At 49.6% G+C, this 17022-nt stretch overlaps 1 protein-coding gene across 1 annotated transcript in view; it reads right to left on the bottom strand.

Annotated features, from left to right (window-relative positions):
- The window catches only part of MDGA1 (MAM domain containing glycosylphosphatidylinositol anchor 1), a 145377-nt gene that overhangs the window by 32470 nt on the left and 95885 nt on the right, over nucleotides 1-17022 (bottom strand). The window contains exon 10 of the mRNA XM_054195985.1: nucleotides 14528-14679. Within this exon, the coding sequence (XP_054051960.1) occupies nucleotides 14528-14679 (152 nt within the window). The remainder of the gene's footprint in view (nucleotides 1-14527; nucleotides 14680-17022) is intronic.

Raw genomic sequence — 17022 nt, 5'->3', positions numbered from 1 at the left:
TCTCCTGCTCTGTGCATGCTCTTCTCCCATGCTACCCTGGTATCTTCTTCCCTCCACCCCTTCCTCAGCCTCCTTCCTCCTGATCACGCTGGCCCAGTGCTCCAGCTTAATATTGCTGTGGTGCAGTTAATAAAGCAGAGGCAGGCGCAGAGGACAGTGAAACACTGGCCACCTTCCTTATTAGAGATGCTGAAGCCTCAGTGGAGGATCTCACGCAACAGGCTCATTCATCACCAGGCTCGGGATGCTGCCAGTGGGGCCAGAACAAGAGCCCAGCGCAGCGCACAGCCTCATCTCTACTTTCATCTCCTTTCATTTCCAATAATGAGAGGGAGGGGATGGGAAGAGATAAAACAAACAAACCCACAGTTTCTACCAGCTGCCTGCGGATATCACACAGGCTGCAGAGGGGAGAGCGTTCTTGCAGAACGGGCTTGCTAGAAACACCTTACAAAGGACAAAATCAGCCCCACGTGGGACATACGTATTCACACACACAGTGTGCAACCTGTCCCTTTCCCTTGTCACTTGCAAGCAGTATTAGCAACCAAGGGAGAGCACGCTCACATGCTCATATGTACTTAGCCATCAAGCCTCCGGGACCTGCAAACTAGGTCTGCCCTTTCTCATTCCTCACCGTCACACCCTGGTGGTAGGTATTGTCTGCCCAATCCCCCGTCTCATCATTTGAGCCGGCTTGTGGTGCTTTGAGAGTGCTCGTCCCACTGCAGCCAGCCAAGCCGACTTACGGTCCAGCAGCACACACCAAGAGAGAAAAGCACACACGCCCCAGAGAGAAAAGCAGGACTACCCCTGCCCCTGAGAGTGTCCCCTTCCCAGCTGGGACACTGTCATGGCAGAGGGGTCCAAAGTATGACAGCACCACATCTACGTTTTCTGTTTATGCAGGTTATTAAAGGAAAAAAGGATGTGTTTTTCAGACTGAATGATGTTTAAACCAGGTACGTATCAGCTAACAGACATAATAAAGTCAAAGTATATTAACCAACAGACCTGTCAATTGTTAATGTTGCAGTCCTGCTCAACAAACCACACCACGCGTTCACAAGACTACGATAACCTACCTGCGCTGGGACCTGGTGTGACCTGCGTAGCCACACATGTGGTCTCACAACCAGCTGCACATTAAGCAGCTGCATGCTTGTTTGAGGGAGAAATTAGAAAGAAAACCTGCTTCATCACCAGGCCCCAGGGAATTGTTGCAAACTCCAGCTAGAAAAAGGTACGTTAAAGTCATGCAGATTCCCCAGCAAGCTGATCGGAGCAAAGGAACTGCTCTGCGAGCATCCAGCTTCCCAGCATCGCTATTCACTCCTGCCACTCTCTCCTTACTTGTCCCGCTTCTTCAGCAACTTCTCAGCACAGGGCCGGAGCGTCTAGCTCTGCTTTCCAGTCTCTCCCCTCCAAATCCTTTCCACACACGCTCGCTCTCCTCTCTCTCCCTTTTTTCTCAGCCTCATTCAAATTCCCCCAGCTGCTCACTCCTGCAGCACAAATGAGACAGGGGATGGCTGCCCGTGCTCCCACTCCGTCGTCACCGGCTAACCGCAGATATGGGGCGCTGGGAAAGCTCCCGTCTCCCATCCCCAGCCATCCCGGCCTTTCCAAAGGGAGAGGAGATGGCAGACAAAGGCACAGCAGCCCTGCACGCAGGCTCCCTCCCTCCGACAGGCTCTTCCTCGCTCCCCATGCAGCTCCACGCAGGAGCACAACAGACAAATGGCATCTCTGGCAAGTGTGCAGGTGGGACATTAGGCTGAGTCCCCCCCCATCCCAGCCCAACTATGCACCTGGTGGTGCAGGAAGCACAGGTATCTCGAAAAGGTCTGAAAGAAGCACGGGGCAATAATGTGGACAAAATAATCTTCAACTGCCCGTGCAGCTGGTGAGCTGCACTCTTTAAGCAACCAGCAATCAAGGTGGTCTTCAAAGTTCAGTGTCCTGGCAGCAGTAGGTGCAAGGGCGTCCATCTCTCTCACATGCCCAGAAGAACAGTCTCAGCCAAGCTGCCCATTTTCTCATCAGGCATAGACATCCCAGTTTAGCGTGGTCCAGGGGCCAGGCGAAGGGCACTTTTCCTCTGACAGGCAATACTACTCAGGCTGTGACAGAGGCTCCCATTTTTACCAGGTCAGCCTGTTTGCCAAGAGTCTTGGACACATTATGTAGCTCTGCCCTAGAGTGCTGCAGGCACCAGCTCACATCAGATTTCCCCTGTGACTGCAACTGCCATGAACTCATCCCCAAAAAAGCCCACCTAAGACACAGCTGCTGACTTCCAAAGGGAGTGTCGTTCACAAAGGCCAGAAACAATCACACCGTTGCCCTCAACATGCTGGGGCTGTGGCCTTAAACTGGTGACAGCCAGGAAAGATACTTCCAAGCACCCCATCCTAAGGACTGGAAGGGGCTGAGCTTTGTTACGGTGTTGGTAACAACTCCTGGGATGAACACGGAGCTCTGCAGCGCAAAATACCCTGCTACCCCAGCCTTGCCCTCAATTTCTGCCCCAACTGCACCTCCAAAACTACAGGATGCCTTGCAGAGAGGTAACTTCAAAGAGTTTAGATGCCATGGGCTTTAAAAAAAAACAAAAAGGAAAATATGATGACAGGATTTATGTGTGGCAGAGTTTACAGCATCAAAGGTTGAAAGCAAATTATCCAAGGGCCGGACCCATTCTCCATTGCTGGAGAACGAGAACCCAGGAGAGGAGTTCCACAGGTAGAAATAAGATCACTGCAAATTCCTTGGGAAACGAGGAATGAAAATTGCTCAGAAACAGGGGCAGGAGGGAGGTGGGGACAGGGAACTTTAGGAACCTCTCCTGAATATGAGCCTCCAATATTTTCCGCAATGATGCAAAAATGTGCCATAAATCTCTCACTTCTTCCCATTCACTTTCTGACACACAGCAATGGATTGAGATTCTGGTACCAGATGTCACCTTGTCACCACAGGGCAGAGCAGTGGAAGATGGTTTGTCTTTGACATTGCAATTGAACACCACAGATTTGATTATTGGTCTTTGTATTTTGGCAGAGGGAGAAAACCCCTCTGCACTGGCAGCCCCCTCCTATCTTCCAGGAGTTCAGAAAAGGGAAAAGCACAGCCACGTTCAGGGACAAAGAAGTGGAAGTACACTCCTGCCTCACAGAGTCCAGTCCCCTAACACCACAGGGGCTACCTCTGCTTATTCATTTTATGAATGTACCACATCCCATCTTAAAAGCCGTTCCCGTTTGGCCTGCTCCTCCTGCTGGACGGCCGTTCCAGAGCCCGACCGCCCTAATGTTCTCATTTCCAGCCTGAATTTATTCACAGGCAGCTTGCACCCAGTTGATCTTGTGCCAATATTGTCCTTTAGCTTAAATGGCTCTTTTCCCTCCCTGCTGCTTGACCTCCTGATGTTTTTAAAGACAGCAATCACACCCCCTTCTCAGCCTTTGCTTTGCTGGGCTAAACAAGCTGAGCACTCTGTGCCTCCTCTTGTAACACAGACTCTCACTTTCCCTGATCTGCTCTATAATCCTTTTCTGCATGATCCCACTTGCTGGAGTTCAGTATCTCAGCCCTGCGTATAGGATGCAGCAGCACTTCTCCACCTTGCCTGGAAGTACCTCAGGCTTCACCTAGGAGTACCTCTGCCCTTTCTCACACCTGCATCTTACCAGCAGTTCCCTGAAGTCCACGCACTCACACACATCATTCCTCCACTTCGGTGATTTCCCACTGATGAGCTCCCAGCCTGCAGCAGGTTCCTCTGATAGCGCTCGCCACATGCATGACCTTGCCTTTGTACTGCTGCATTTCATCCCACCCGAACCACTCAAGTAGTTTTCTGTCTTTCAGATCTTCTTTACGATATCCTGATTCTTCACTGAGATGGCATTACATCCCAATCTGGTGTCAGCTGCACAACATTGCAGCAGCACAATCCTAATAGGGGATTCTGATCTGACTGGCTGGTATCAGCCATGGGGAAGACGCCTGCCCACTCAGCAGTGTAGGTGCCATCTGGAAAAGCTATTTGGGTAAGTTTTGGTTAGTGGAGAAATTTGGTTTGAATATGAAGACAGTCACTGTGATGTTTCTCTACAATCTCTCATCAAAATTCCTGTGCCTGTCAGATTGGATTAAAACATTTTCCTGGGTTAGTACTTCATCACCACCTTGAATGGAAATGATGTCAAGCATTAACAGCATCAATTAAAGCGCTAGGATACGTTTAAAGTTGGATTTATTTAATTTTCCTTGCTTGATGACCATTACTCATTAGGGGTTTCCGCAGCAAATAATCACATTGCAAACATAAAGTTGGCATTTGCCAGACAAGCACACCAGTGAACCGGCATTCATGCCTACGTTGTTTATCAGTCAAGCACACAGGTTCATATCCTGGGGGTAAGCCGGCATGGATGGCCAAATCGAATCCATTATTCAGTCTAAATAAGGAGTCCTGGAAGCTTTTCCTCCTAAATTGTCCTTAGCAGGAGGCTCCCTTTCTGGGCTGAGACATCCCCAGCTCCAGAGAGCGAAGCGATTGTGACCTTCAGTAGCTACCGAGGACAGCTGGAGCCATCTAAGCCAGGAGACAGTCTCTCTCTCTTCCTCTCGCACACACAATCAGCTGCCCATCCTCATTAGGTGCCGAGAGCAGCAGTTTACAGCTTCCTAGAGAAGCCAAATTGGTGCTGTCATGAATTACTGTAAGTGCTTGTTCCACACTCTTCAATAATGTCTTTCATTAGGGGCTGATCAGAAAGCAATATGTATTTTATTAGCATATGTTCCCCAGTCTAAGAAGAACAGACCTAATCTTCACTCTGTCAGGGAGACAGTCAAGTAAAAGCCTTACCTGAGGCACAGTATGACTGGCAACTTCATCAGCCATGGGCTTACTGGGGCATCTCATGGCCGCACGTCCTGAGGAGGGGGAGCCCGGGAGTTGGAGAAGAAGAAGGGGTTAAACTAGCACCTGAATTTGGTGATGGGTGGGAAAGGGAGGGAGAGCCACACTCTCCCCAGTCTGTGCAAGGAGCCTATGTTGGTGTCACTGTGGTTTATACTGAGCTAGGCAGGTTACATGTATGTCTAGCTATGCTTGTTATCTCTCTCCTACTGTCTTGCAGACATATCTTCGATCTTGAAGGCACATGCGGTCCTTCTGTTCCGACTGGAATCTCTATACGGCTGCTGCAAGGTCCTACCTGTACTTGACTATGCACTGCAGAGCCTCAAATCACCTCTCTGTCCGCAGCATGGGCATCAGCTGAGTAAGGGACAATATCCCTCACGTTGCTTCACAGCCCCCTCCTACCCAGAGCAATGGTTCCAGTCCCTTTTGAGCCTCACATCTGAAACTCATCACTGCTCAGGGCCTTACTGAATCCAACTTTATACCCACGGCTAATCTCAGTGAGTAAAGTCTCCTCTTCCACCTATTTCCTTGCACTGGACATGAACTACCCGCAGCCAGAGCCGTGTATGTGTCTCTGCACCACGCTGTCAGGACTTCTGGCCCCAAGAAGAAAAATCGAGCAGACTCTGCATAGCCCAGGTTTGCTCAGCTGCAGATAGGTTGCGTTCTGGGACATTTTGTCTATAATACGGTTGTGACTTAACAAGGGAAACCCGCTCCACCAACAGGAGTTGAGTTTTTTACTTCAGTTGTCTACAGACCCTGGCAGAGCCCTCTGTTTGGGCACCGTTACCCTTAAAAACAACAATTAACAAAGGATGGGGCTATTGCTTATCGGAGCAGAAACAGCTTTTGTGTGGGACTCTGGACTTGCCAGGCTGGTACACATAATGAAGGTGTCCAGGTAAGTATCGTTCCAGAGCCTATGGCTACCTCTAACTCGACCGCACTTGCAGTCCCGTCTCTGTTAAAGAAGAGGCAGGCAGCACAGCATATGCGAGGAGAGACAGAAAGTCCTTCACGTTGCTCCAAGCCGCCTGCACTGGCAGCATTACTGCGTGCGTTTCATCTCTTTACAAAACACAGTCAAAACATCCATCTAGTGCTTACTCCTGCCTGTTTGTCACCAGCTACGGGAGAGATTACATCTCTCTTCCCCCGTCACACACTCTCCCCTCTTATCTCCAACATGTTCTAGGAAGTGAAAGCCAGGAAAGAAAAGCAAAAAAGGAAACAGGAACAAAAGAAAGAAGAGGCGGAAAATAGGAGGGGGAACAGGAAAGGGGAAGAAGGCGCACAAAGAAAAGACTCTGAAGCAGTAGGAGGAACACGGGCTGACTACCGAACACAACAGATGAGCAGAGCAAATGGGAGGAAGCTGCATCACAGCCTATCGACAGGGACTCTCAGAAAGACTCAATAAGTAGCATGTACCCCTTGAAGCCACCGAAGGAGGGTGGGTAAGAGATGCACACAAAGGACTCACTTTTATCTTTGATACCTGGCAAGCATTTTTCATCCTGTGCTCCGCTTTGTAAAACACAAGCCAATAGCCTGCTGGATACGAACAAGCACAATGGTGTGAAATAAACATCTCAAGCCTGCCAGGCTGATATGAGGGGTATATTGGTTGGGGGAATGTGATTATCTCTTCTCTCACATTCTCCTTACCCTGAATGAGCACTGAACAGCGGTGTTAGGAGCTAGAGAAAGATGAGATTTTGCTACTAGGTGTATTTTAAGATCATATGAGCCTTTCCTGCGAGATTATTTGTACGGTTCTTCTCAGGCGCCAAACAGAGCTAAGAGTGGGAAAACTGTTCGTAATTATTCCGTTGTACTAGGCAAGCTAAACAATATCCTGCTTTCCCTCCCTCCACAGTCAAGTACTTGAACTGCATTAGGAGCAGTGCTTACAAAAAGTGAACATTAAGACAAAATCTCTGCTGCAAGGCACCTTATGAATGGCAAGCTACGTTGTAAAACTTTCAGCTACCCTGTTTTGGGCAGGTTACCTTGCTTACTTTGTATAATCAGAGAAGAGAAATGGTACCATGATGCATAACTAACCTGCCATCGCTCATATTATCAATTTTCCCAACTAACTCATTACAAATGATCTGTGGACCAGGGATAAACAGCTCAGGAAAACCATGAATCATACTGAAGAGCAATTTGTGAATGCAAAAAGACAGGATTTGCTAGACTAATTCATTAATTAGGTATCGTTTGCTAAGCTCTCATGGGCAAAGGGAGGTCTCAATAGTGGCACTGGAAGATGTTAGGCGGAGACCTAAGGGGGAAACTTCATCCCACAGCTCCCAGCCATTTCCACTGAACTCACCTGACCCATCTGTGCTGGTCAGGCCTGTGTTGGGCTTCCCTGGCCAGCCTTGTAGGAATCACTCTGAACCTCTGGCTGACAGGGCTAACAACAACCGTGGTCGGGCAGATATCTGTTTCTGCAGTGAGCAACAGCCAGAAGGAAACTCGCTTCCTTTGCACTGGGTGGAAGCTCTGCTGATGCCAATTTAGCCAGTAAAGAATACATGAAACGTGGAAAAAGCTCCTGATTTCCCACCCCCACCAAAGATCTGGCTGTCCCGAAGTCTTCCCTAACAGCACAGGTAGAGAGGACCTTGTTCTAGCAGCTGATCTCATCAACACATCATGCCCCAAGACAGATTCCTGGTGACAAAAGGAGAGATGGCTCAACATGCTGTCAGCCTCAGTGACTGACGTTGTGTCCCATTTTCAGGCAGCAGAGAGCACAGCTGAGGCAGGATCCTGCCCTCTCCGCTCCCAAACGCCTGCGGCAAAGTTGCTGCTTTACCCCTAGGTCCCACACAGCACTCTCATTAAGCTTCAAACACAGCTTGTCCATCAAATGCTATTGATCAGCCAGTCTCCTTCCACCACTGTGCAGCTGCCACGCAATCCCACCGTACGTCCCAAACCTCTCCTCCTCTTGCAGCCTAAAAAGGCAGTGTCACCTCTCCCTTCTCTTACTTTCCCTGGCTTTGCATCATGATGGCTGTTCCAACCGTCCGCCAAGCACACCTCCCATTGACACGCTGGCTTCTTTCTGCATCCTTTTCCACCTCCCTCAGAGCTGAGTTCTGCACAGTATCATGTACACCACTAGCACAACCGAAGGCAATTGACTTGAGGGCACAAATAACCTGTCTATTCTCCCTGCCTGAACAAAAGTTGAAATAAAAAAAAAAAAAAAGAGCATCAGTGGGGGAGGTGGGTTAGAGCTGAAAAAAACACCTTTTCCCGCTACAGAGGACGGCTCAGCAGGTAGGTGGAATTGCGTTGATTTGACGTCGTCCCGTATGGCAGCAGCCTGTGATCAGACATCAAACTGGCAGCCAAGGCAGGCAAAAAAGAAGACAGGACTAAAGGAGCTTTCTGGCAGACGTGACTTATATGCCACCCTACAACAGAAGGTCTGCTTTGAGCTTCAGTCCTGGGCAAACATCGGGAGGCCAAGTCACTGCAATCACCAGCCCTAACACCAGTGAGACAGGACCCATTATCAAGTGAAATAGAGGAAAAGGCCTCAAGTTGCACCAGGGGAGGTTTAGACTGGATATTAGGAAAAATTTTTACACTGAAAGGGTTATTAAGCATTGGAACAGGCTCCCCAGGGAAGTGGTTGAGACACCATCCCTGGAGGTTTTTAAAAGACATAGTGCTTAGAGATATAGTTTAGTGATGGTTTTTGTCAGAGTTAAGTTGATGGTTGGACTCCATGATCTGAAAGGTCCCTTCCAACCTAGGCGATTCTATGATACTACGATTCTGTGCAATGATGAACAGTAAAGGGATGCGCCATTTGTCACACCCCACAAGTGTTTCGATCCATGCAGCATCTCGCATGCAGCCAGGGCCACCGCCTGCTGCTTCATGGGAAGTCACACTCCCTTCCTCGCTGCAGCCGGCTGGGACTGCAATGCTCTACCAGCAAAGAGCAAAGGGCTTCGTACATCCTTTTTCCACGTGCCTTGTCTATGCCCCACACTGGGACATCAAACTGGGCTGTCCAGTTAAGCATCCTCTCAGCCGGAGGACTTCTGGGTAGACGCAGCACCACAAGCCCTTTCCCTTTTTCCATGTAACTCCAGGCCAGTGCACCACAGATCACATTTTATCCAGAGCAGGATGGGTCCCTCCCCGCTTTACAAGCCACAACTCCATCCCTTAAGCTTTTCATCTTCTAGTATGAAAAGGAGTTAGGAGGACAGCCCTGACTGCTTTTTAGCTAAGCTATCCTAAAATCTCCTCATATCATCTCCTCAGCTCCTGCAGCATCCCCCAGCTGAAAGCCTCCCCCCAGCACCAGTCGGGGGGGGGACGACACAGCGGGGGCACGGTGCCCCATCGAGCCTCGGGGCGAGGGCTATGGACCCAGGCCTGTCGGCAGCCCCCGCATGAGGCGGTTACCTTGGTGACGGCAGCGTTGCCCAGACAGCATGTAATCCCCAGAGCCAGCAAAATGTTAGCCCCTTGGTTCGTAAAGCCAGTTGGGCCACCCTTGCCTGCCTGGCGCAGAGCTGCCTTCCTTCCTAGCCCTCGGTGGCCCCCCGGCCCTGAGGTGCAGCCCTCAGGTGACACCCCCCGAGGCACCGGCTGCTCGGCTTCCCAGGAAGCTTCGCCTGAAGCCACGGTTGCGATCTGTGGAAGAAAAGGGGTCACGTTCACCTCCCAGAGCACAGGGCTGGGCTGCTGCAAGGGCCACCACAGCAGCTTGAGTACATCACCTTTCTGCCTTCACAGCCTTCCCTAACCTGAGACCTAATAAAAAAGCGGGCTTATAATATCTGGAGGCAGAGAAATCAATACCGTGTGTGTCTGTTTTATACTCTTCTCCAGGCACTGGCTACTGCTGGAGATGGGAGGAGACAGCCTTTTGGCGTGGACGTTCTCACTACTGATGAGCGCAGGGCTGGGTGGATTAGCTTGCTCTGGAAGTTTACTCAGCCCTGGCTGCACAAAGCAGCTGTTTATTTCCTCACAGGGCCGCCTACAAGCATTGGAAGATGCATCCAACTCCACTAGGCTGGTTCCTCACGCGCCAAGGGCCACGCATGCAGGTTCATCAAACCATGGTGGTGCATGAATGGGGGAAGGATAATGATGCGAGTTAACAGTGTCCTCAACTAAACATTTATGTAAAAGACCATGGGCCAGTGCACCGCTGGCTCATCCTCCCTTTCGCGCAGCGCCATCCCTGCTTGGTGGGAAGGGAGCGAGTGAGAGATGTCCCCGTCCTGGTCTGCGCGCCCTTGGCAGGGTGTCCGGCTCCGTGTGGTAATGAAGCCCAGACAGACAGCAGTTAACAGATGCTGCTAAAGTGGGCTCCAAGGAGAGCAAAAGAACAACTCTCAGAGGCAGAAATGAAGCGATACAGATCCACAGCCCGTGGGCCTCGGCACAAAACCTCTCCCGCTGCGTTGCGATGGCCATCAGCAGAGTTAACCTTCCGCTCTAATCACAATCATTAAATTCCTGCTAACGCCCCTGTCCTATGTCTGTCCAAACAGCTCTGTTATCTGTCACCTCCCCACACGGTGAGCCCGGCTCCCCACTGCCGCAGCTCTCATTAATGCCACTCGGGCTGGCTGATGAGGCAAGTGGCAGCCGGCTCCAGAGCCCAGATGAGTTTTGTAGACAGCAGGGGATGTTTATCCAACATGGAGGGGATGAAAGTACAAACAAAGAGAGACCATACAATTACTCAGGCATTGCACAGGGCCAGTCTCATTAAAGACAGTCTCCCTGACAGGAATTAATCTGAAGTGACAACCCAGTGAGCTAATTTAGCAAATGGGTCCAGGGCTTGGCCCGGTGCAAATTACAGGGGTCTGTCTGGCAGGTAGAGCTGAGCCTGCTCGGAGGAGGGGAAAGGCAGGAATGTGTTAAGCTGGCTCCGTTCTGGCCCGAGCCTGCGTATGAGAAGGTACGGAGGAGGAGACGGCAGCCTCAGGTCTCCTTGAGGGGCACAATGAAGATTAAGCTTCCCTACTGCACCAATACCTTCTCCTTCCTCTTTCTCCTGCAGCCTCAGGTCACGGATGGGTTCCAGCTCATTAAGTGCACAGTAATTCTGCCACGATCCCCTGTAACCGTAACCACCAGCCCAGCTCAGATCTTTCCTCCAGGATGCAACCTGCTTGCAATATTAGATGGCTTTTCATTTCTCTTTAATGTTAAAGCAGAGCTCTGGGAGGGGATAAAATACACAGAGAGAAACAAGCAACTTAAAAGGCTTTTTATTTTTTAAGCAAAGATCTGGTTTGAGGAGGCTGCTTTGAATCCCCAAGCAATGAAAAAACATTTTCAGTTGGAGTGCAGTGCCTCAGTGCTTTTCTATGCTACAAGAATACATGGAAGAAAAAAAGCTGACCAAACAAGTAGCCCAAAAGCCTCATGGCATCTGCCCTTGACCAAACCACCCAAGGCTCCTGAGTTCACTGGCTAAGGTGAAGTAAGGTGGGTTGGTGTCCGGACCAGTCGCCCTGGAGCAGGAAAGGAAAAACCTCCCAAGCTGTCGGGACAGATGCCTGTGGAGCCCCTGCAGTTCCTTGGTGGGGATGTTTTCCCCTCTGAATTGCCACTCAACCAGAAGCCACTGCCTAGCCCACCTGACCAATACACTCCGGAAAATAACAGCCTATTTGCTGAGACATACAACAGAGGCTTTACAAGAAGCTTGCTCCACATTGCTATCGTACGTGCTTTGCCTGGGTCAGTGGCTCCAAGCTGTCAGGCTGTTTACTTGGTTTTAATCGAAGGTTAGTTCTTATTCTACTGGAACTGGTACGTCTGCTGTGCCGCTCGGCCTGCTCCCCAGCGCCGGGAACAATCAGCTCCTGTGGAAATGCACCTGCCTGTCTTGCTGGGAGTCCCCATGCATCACTTAGGAAACCAGATTCCCCCAGACTGCTTGCAATCCCCCCAGGAATGCCCAACCAGCCCTTGTAAGCTGTGGAACAGGAAGAGTGAGGGGAGACACGGCACCAGGCAATTAATAAGCAGCACTTTGACTCTCACGCAGCCCCATTTTTGGCAGCTGCAGCAAGAAAATTTAATTCGAGGGTTCCCAGGTGCCTTGCAAAGCATCCTGCTACTTAGGGATCTTGGTATTACATATGCCAAGAGCTCTTCAAGCAAACTGGGGAGAGCAAAATGAAAACCAGCAAAGCATTTTACAAACCAGCGGGCACCCCAGCTGGCTGCCCTTTGGATTCCAGCTCAGCAAGAGTTAATCCCCCCAGACAGCCCCTGGGGGGATTCAGCAGCCCCCAAGAGTGCAGGCTGCTGCTGCCCCATTCATTCAGGCTTACGATGCTGAAGAGCTCCTGCTGCTGACCCCTGAGGCTGGGGAGCTCCCAGGGCTGGAGGAGAAGGTGACCTGGGCTGGCTGGCTGGATAAGCTTTCATCAACTTGATGCTGGCAATAAATCAGTCGCGTCTGGCCACGTGTAAGGCTTGTTTTATCTGAGGAGAATATTCCACTTCAACCCGAGCTCTCCAGGAGGATTTCTCTGCCACCACAGCCAGTGACTGGAAGCCAGTGTATCCAGCGAGGAGGGCACACAGACAAACGGCGGCTCCTCACTCAGGCAGACAAATCCCTGTTCTTAAGAGCTCTCTAGTCAGCAACGCTTTTAAGCTTTTGAGCTTTTCACAGTTATATTCAGTAATGTCACCATGTTCTGCGGTCCAACGACAGAACAGCAAAACACAAAGCTCAGCCCAGGCGCCCCAGCATGGAGAAGAAGGTGTGACAAAGCAGCAAAGCTGATGGGATGTGGAAGAGGGTGATGGCACAAGGGAACAAGTGGAAGATGTCAGTTGCAAGGCTGCTTGGAGCCCAAGTGAGATACAGCGGGGCAAACGCCAGGAAGGCAGGAGAGGAGGACAGAGGCAGCTCTGGGAAGCGGCAAATTGGAGACAAGAGGGGATGTGATCCTCTGGAACAAGGAAATTAAAAGTTCTCAGTGAAACCTCAGTATGGCACATGGAGGCAGAGACCTCATCCCGAAACGCAAGCATCTTTGTAGGAGGAGGCAATACCAAGAAAACCTTTTCCAGAGTGTTTCCTGCTTGTGCTTGACAGAAGTGGGAACAGATCTCCTCTGCTTCCTCCTCGCTCTGCCCTCCCTTATTCAGACCCAGGCCACCTGTAGCCAGGTCTAAGACCCTGCCCATACATGAGACTAGGCTACAGAGGGGCCACGGTATAACACGCCTCTAAAACACACCACTCAATACTCACAACTATGTAGAGATGCTCCAAAAGAAACGTTAACAGCAGTAACCGATGGGGTATGAACAAAACCAGGGAGGGTTAAATTTGCACGGGCACTCAGCTTCCTTCATGTCATAACTTAAAGCAGAAATGTGATCTTCCCTTTCAGTAGGAGCTCAATGAGGAACAGATCCAAGATTACTTTTAGGCACTGTGCAAAAGGGAAAAACCCTCGACATCACTGGAGAAGGATAAAAATCACAAATTAGTTCCTTGAGTTGCAGTGCTGATAATAGCGAAGCTCGGCTAAGAGGGAAGGGGTACTATGACAAACTGCCTTCATTATTAGAGGCTCCCCTGTGTCCTGTATTATTATTAAGCACTGACAATGTGCTTCACACAGTTTGAGTAACAAAACAAAGGCTGTCCCACCCCAGAGAGCTCACAATCAAACGGAGACATAAAACTGGAGCCTACTGTGCAGAACTAGAGGAAAGACACACTTGGATCTTTTTAATTATTTTGTTTTCATTCTACAGTAAACAAACTTTTCCTTGCAAAACACGTTTGCTTCCAAGCTACCACTGAATGGCAAGAAACACCAATTTTAAGTGCTCCATTTTTAAAAAATGTTGAACGTAGGCACTTTGCTGAGCGTGGATGAAAGTACCTAGCAATCCTGCTAGGTTAATGTGCTCTTTAAAAACATCAGACTCTTTTCCCTAACCTTCTTCAACCAGAGATCCCTTCAGATTCCCCCCAGTTCTTCCTCCCTCCCCTCTGGTATGATTTCTCTTTAGCCTCAGAAACCTTCAAACCCACTTCTCTTCTCCTGCAGAGTTTATATAGTCCAAATAGCTTCATTACTGTGACAATATGAAAGCCCTTTTGCAACACAACCGCCAATGACTTTTTCCTGCAGCTCCTGCCTGGAGAGCTCTTCAGCTTATTCCCTTTATTTCATACAAGTGAGGAGGGTGGAATTCCACTCGCTTGAGTCTTTGGCCTATAAAATCTACCATACCCAGTAAAGACTGTGGGGTTTTGCTCACATTAAAACCCCATTCAGAACACTGAGCATGATCAGTCTGATGGGAGGCAGCAGGGCTTCGAAAGCCCTTGATCACACCCAACACCAGACCTAAAAATGAATGCCGTGCACTTGGCCTGTCTCTTCCATTTGGTGGGGAAGGTGCAAGACCACCAGGGTCTGGCAATTTCATCACCTTCAGCTCTTAATCAGCAAGGAGACATTGATGTAACCGCCCCCTGAGAGGTCCTCTTCCCGAGGGCAAGCACTGAGGCTCCAGAAGAGCAGACCTTACCTGCCGGACTTCCAGGCGGTACTTGAGGATAGGATCTACAGCATCGGGCTCCTTCTGTGTCCACTGCAAGACGTAAGAGTAATTCTTGGATTGCTTCTGGCTCAAGGTGGGGTTGGGAGTGTCATAGTAAAACTCTGGGCTGTAAGCTTTTGCTGGAGGGGGAAAAAAAGATAAAGGGAGGAAAGTAAAAGAGTGGGATCAAGGGGAACATAAATTACAAAGAGATGTGAGAGTGGAACAGCTCCACTCGCCCAGCTCATCCGCTCGCCTTTGACGTGACGGACACCTTTACTATTGTAGCTGGTGTTGCACTGACGTGCCATCACTGCCTGTGAATCACTACTGCTTTCACAGCCTAAACTACTGGGAGGGCTAGCTGCCCTGCAACACCAGTGGGGCACGACCAACACCAGAGAAGGTGGGAACAGCTTCAGTTCTCCAGCTGGAACCAGCGCTAATCTTTTCTCTCTTGCTTTGTAGTTTAGATTGAGGTAACAGCTTTAAACTGGCGTTCCTCTCGTTTCATCTGCTGCTTTACAGAGTCTCCTGCTAACAAACCCTGAGGAAAGATCGTTTGGCCAGTAGGTCATAGGAAAAGTGTTATTTATCACACAGGGACCACGGCATTAAAAAGCAGACCTTGCTCCTTCTGCATCTCTCCTGCCTGGGCAACACAGTGCTCCAGCCTCTTTGTAACACGACAGTCAACTCGGCAGCAAAGGGGATGCTGACCTCAGCCCGGGTAAAAACAGCGGGAGCTTTTCCAGGGGCAGAGATGTCTTTTCTTAACCCACGTCTCCCCTTAAAAAAGAGAGGGCTGCGGGAGGAAGGGAAACACAGGAGAAATGACGTACCATAGAGAAACTGGACGGTTCAGAGAACAAGGGGTTTTCCATCATTTTCCCGGCCGCTGCTGTCCTGAACCATTAACAAACAGGGCTCGACGGCTACTGCCATGCAGCCCGGGGATGGTGGCACAGGACCCAGAAGCAACTTGAGGTCTTACCCACAACTGGTTTTGTTGTATTTGAAATTACCTTCATTTCACCCTGTGCACTTCCATTTTTGGCAGGTCCTGTCCTGGGCCAGGCTGGATCTGGAGCTGGACCTGAAACAAAACTCTCTTTTCTGGGTTCAAGTCCAATCCTGACCTGCACAGACCAGAAAGATGCCTGGGCAGCAAGGGATGATGGAGGGCAGAACAGGTGCAAACACCATCTCCCCCGGCAGTCTGCTGCGCCTTTCCACTTGAATCACAGGCCTTGCCATTCTGTGTGGTTATAATTAGGCTTGAAAGGATTCAATGTTTATTTTTTATGAACTCAGATGGATAATATTGATGTTTATTTCCAAGTCCTTTTTTTCTTATTATTTTTATTGACTTGAATTTTTGCACAAGCAAGAAGTTCAGAACCACCTCAGAGACTAATTGCTGCTTATTCAACTTGTATTGACTGTGGAAGTCAAGCTTCATAATGGATCCCAAAATAAAATAAGAACTGATGATAATCATCATCTCTCATGATATTAATTCCTTATTAATTGACTCCAAGATGGAAACAGAAGCTAAAAAAAAAAAGGCTTCTAATAGAAATGCAGCACATCAAGATACTTTTGGAACTTCCTTTCTGGAAAATTTTACCATTGCTGGAAAGTTTTGCCTTTTCCTTACAGCTGAAGAGACGGGCTGAAGGTTATTCACTCCATCTTTCAGGGCTTTTCTGCGCTTGTGGCTGCTAGGAGTGCAGGTGGTGACCAGTATGGGCTGCCCTGATAACTTGCTCACGGGGAGTGGGTTGGATGTCTCACTGTCCTTCCAAAACATCCCGGAAAGCTAATCTCCCATCTGTAGAAGAAACTAATCCCATCCTGGGCAGGTTTATGTGCTCTGCTTCCAATACATCTGAACACCTCACAGCTACAAATGAGGCACTGCCTCCCTGTCAGATAGGAAGGTTTATGGTCCTTCTTTCACAGAGAAGAATGAGAAACAAAAAGAGACTATGCTATTCTCCCTGTTCACACAGGAAGGCTGTGGCTGATGGGAATTAAAACTCGAGCGGCCCCGAGCACAAGCGCGGCAGTCTAGTCACTGGGTTATTTTTCAGGTTGCTCTACAGGCTCAGAAGGTCTAATTGATTTGTAACTGTCCAGGACACAGGCAGAGACGTCTGGAGCTGAAAAGCCACCATCAGATATCAACGCCTTGGAAACGGAGAAGGGATGCAGGAAAATAAATGCTTGCTACTTTCCTGATGAGTGCTCTCTAAGGATGAATGCTGCTTTCTGCTGAGGGGGATCTTATCTCATGGGGCACGGCATGGTGCTGGTGAAAATATGTCCTTGTTACTACCTCTAGCAAGAAATTCATAGCCCGGGAGCATTCCCAAGCTTGCTAGGGACACAGTTTGCCGCGGTGGCTCACAGCGGGATATGGTTTGCCTTCACTTAGTGCCATGAGAGTTGCAAGCGTATGAAGAAAGGGTAGAGAGGGC

Source organism: Rissa tridactyla, chromosome 3 (genome assembly GCF_028500815.1).
Source record: "Rissa tridactyla isolate bRisTri1 chromosome 3, bRisTri1.patW.cur.20221130, whole genome shotgun sequence".
Classification (NCBI taxonomy): Eukaryota; Metazoa; Chordata; class Aves; order Charadriiformes; family Laridae; genus Rissa; species Rissa tridactyla.
Note: the sequence above shows the minus strand (reverse complement) of the source record. Positions and strands in the feature narration are given on the sequence as shown.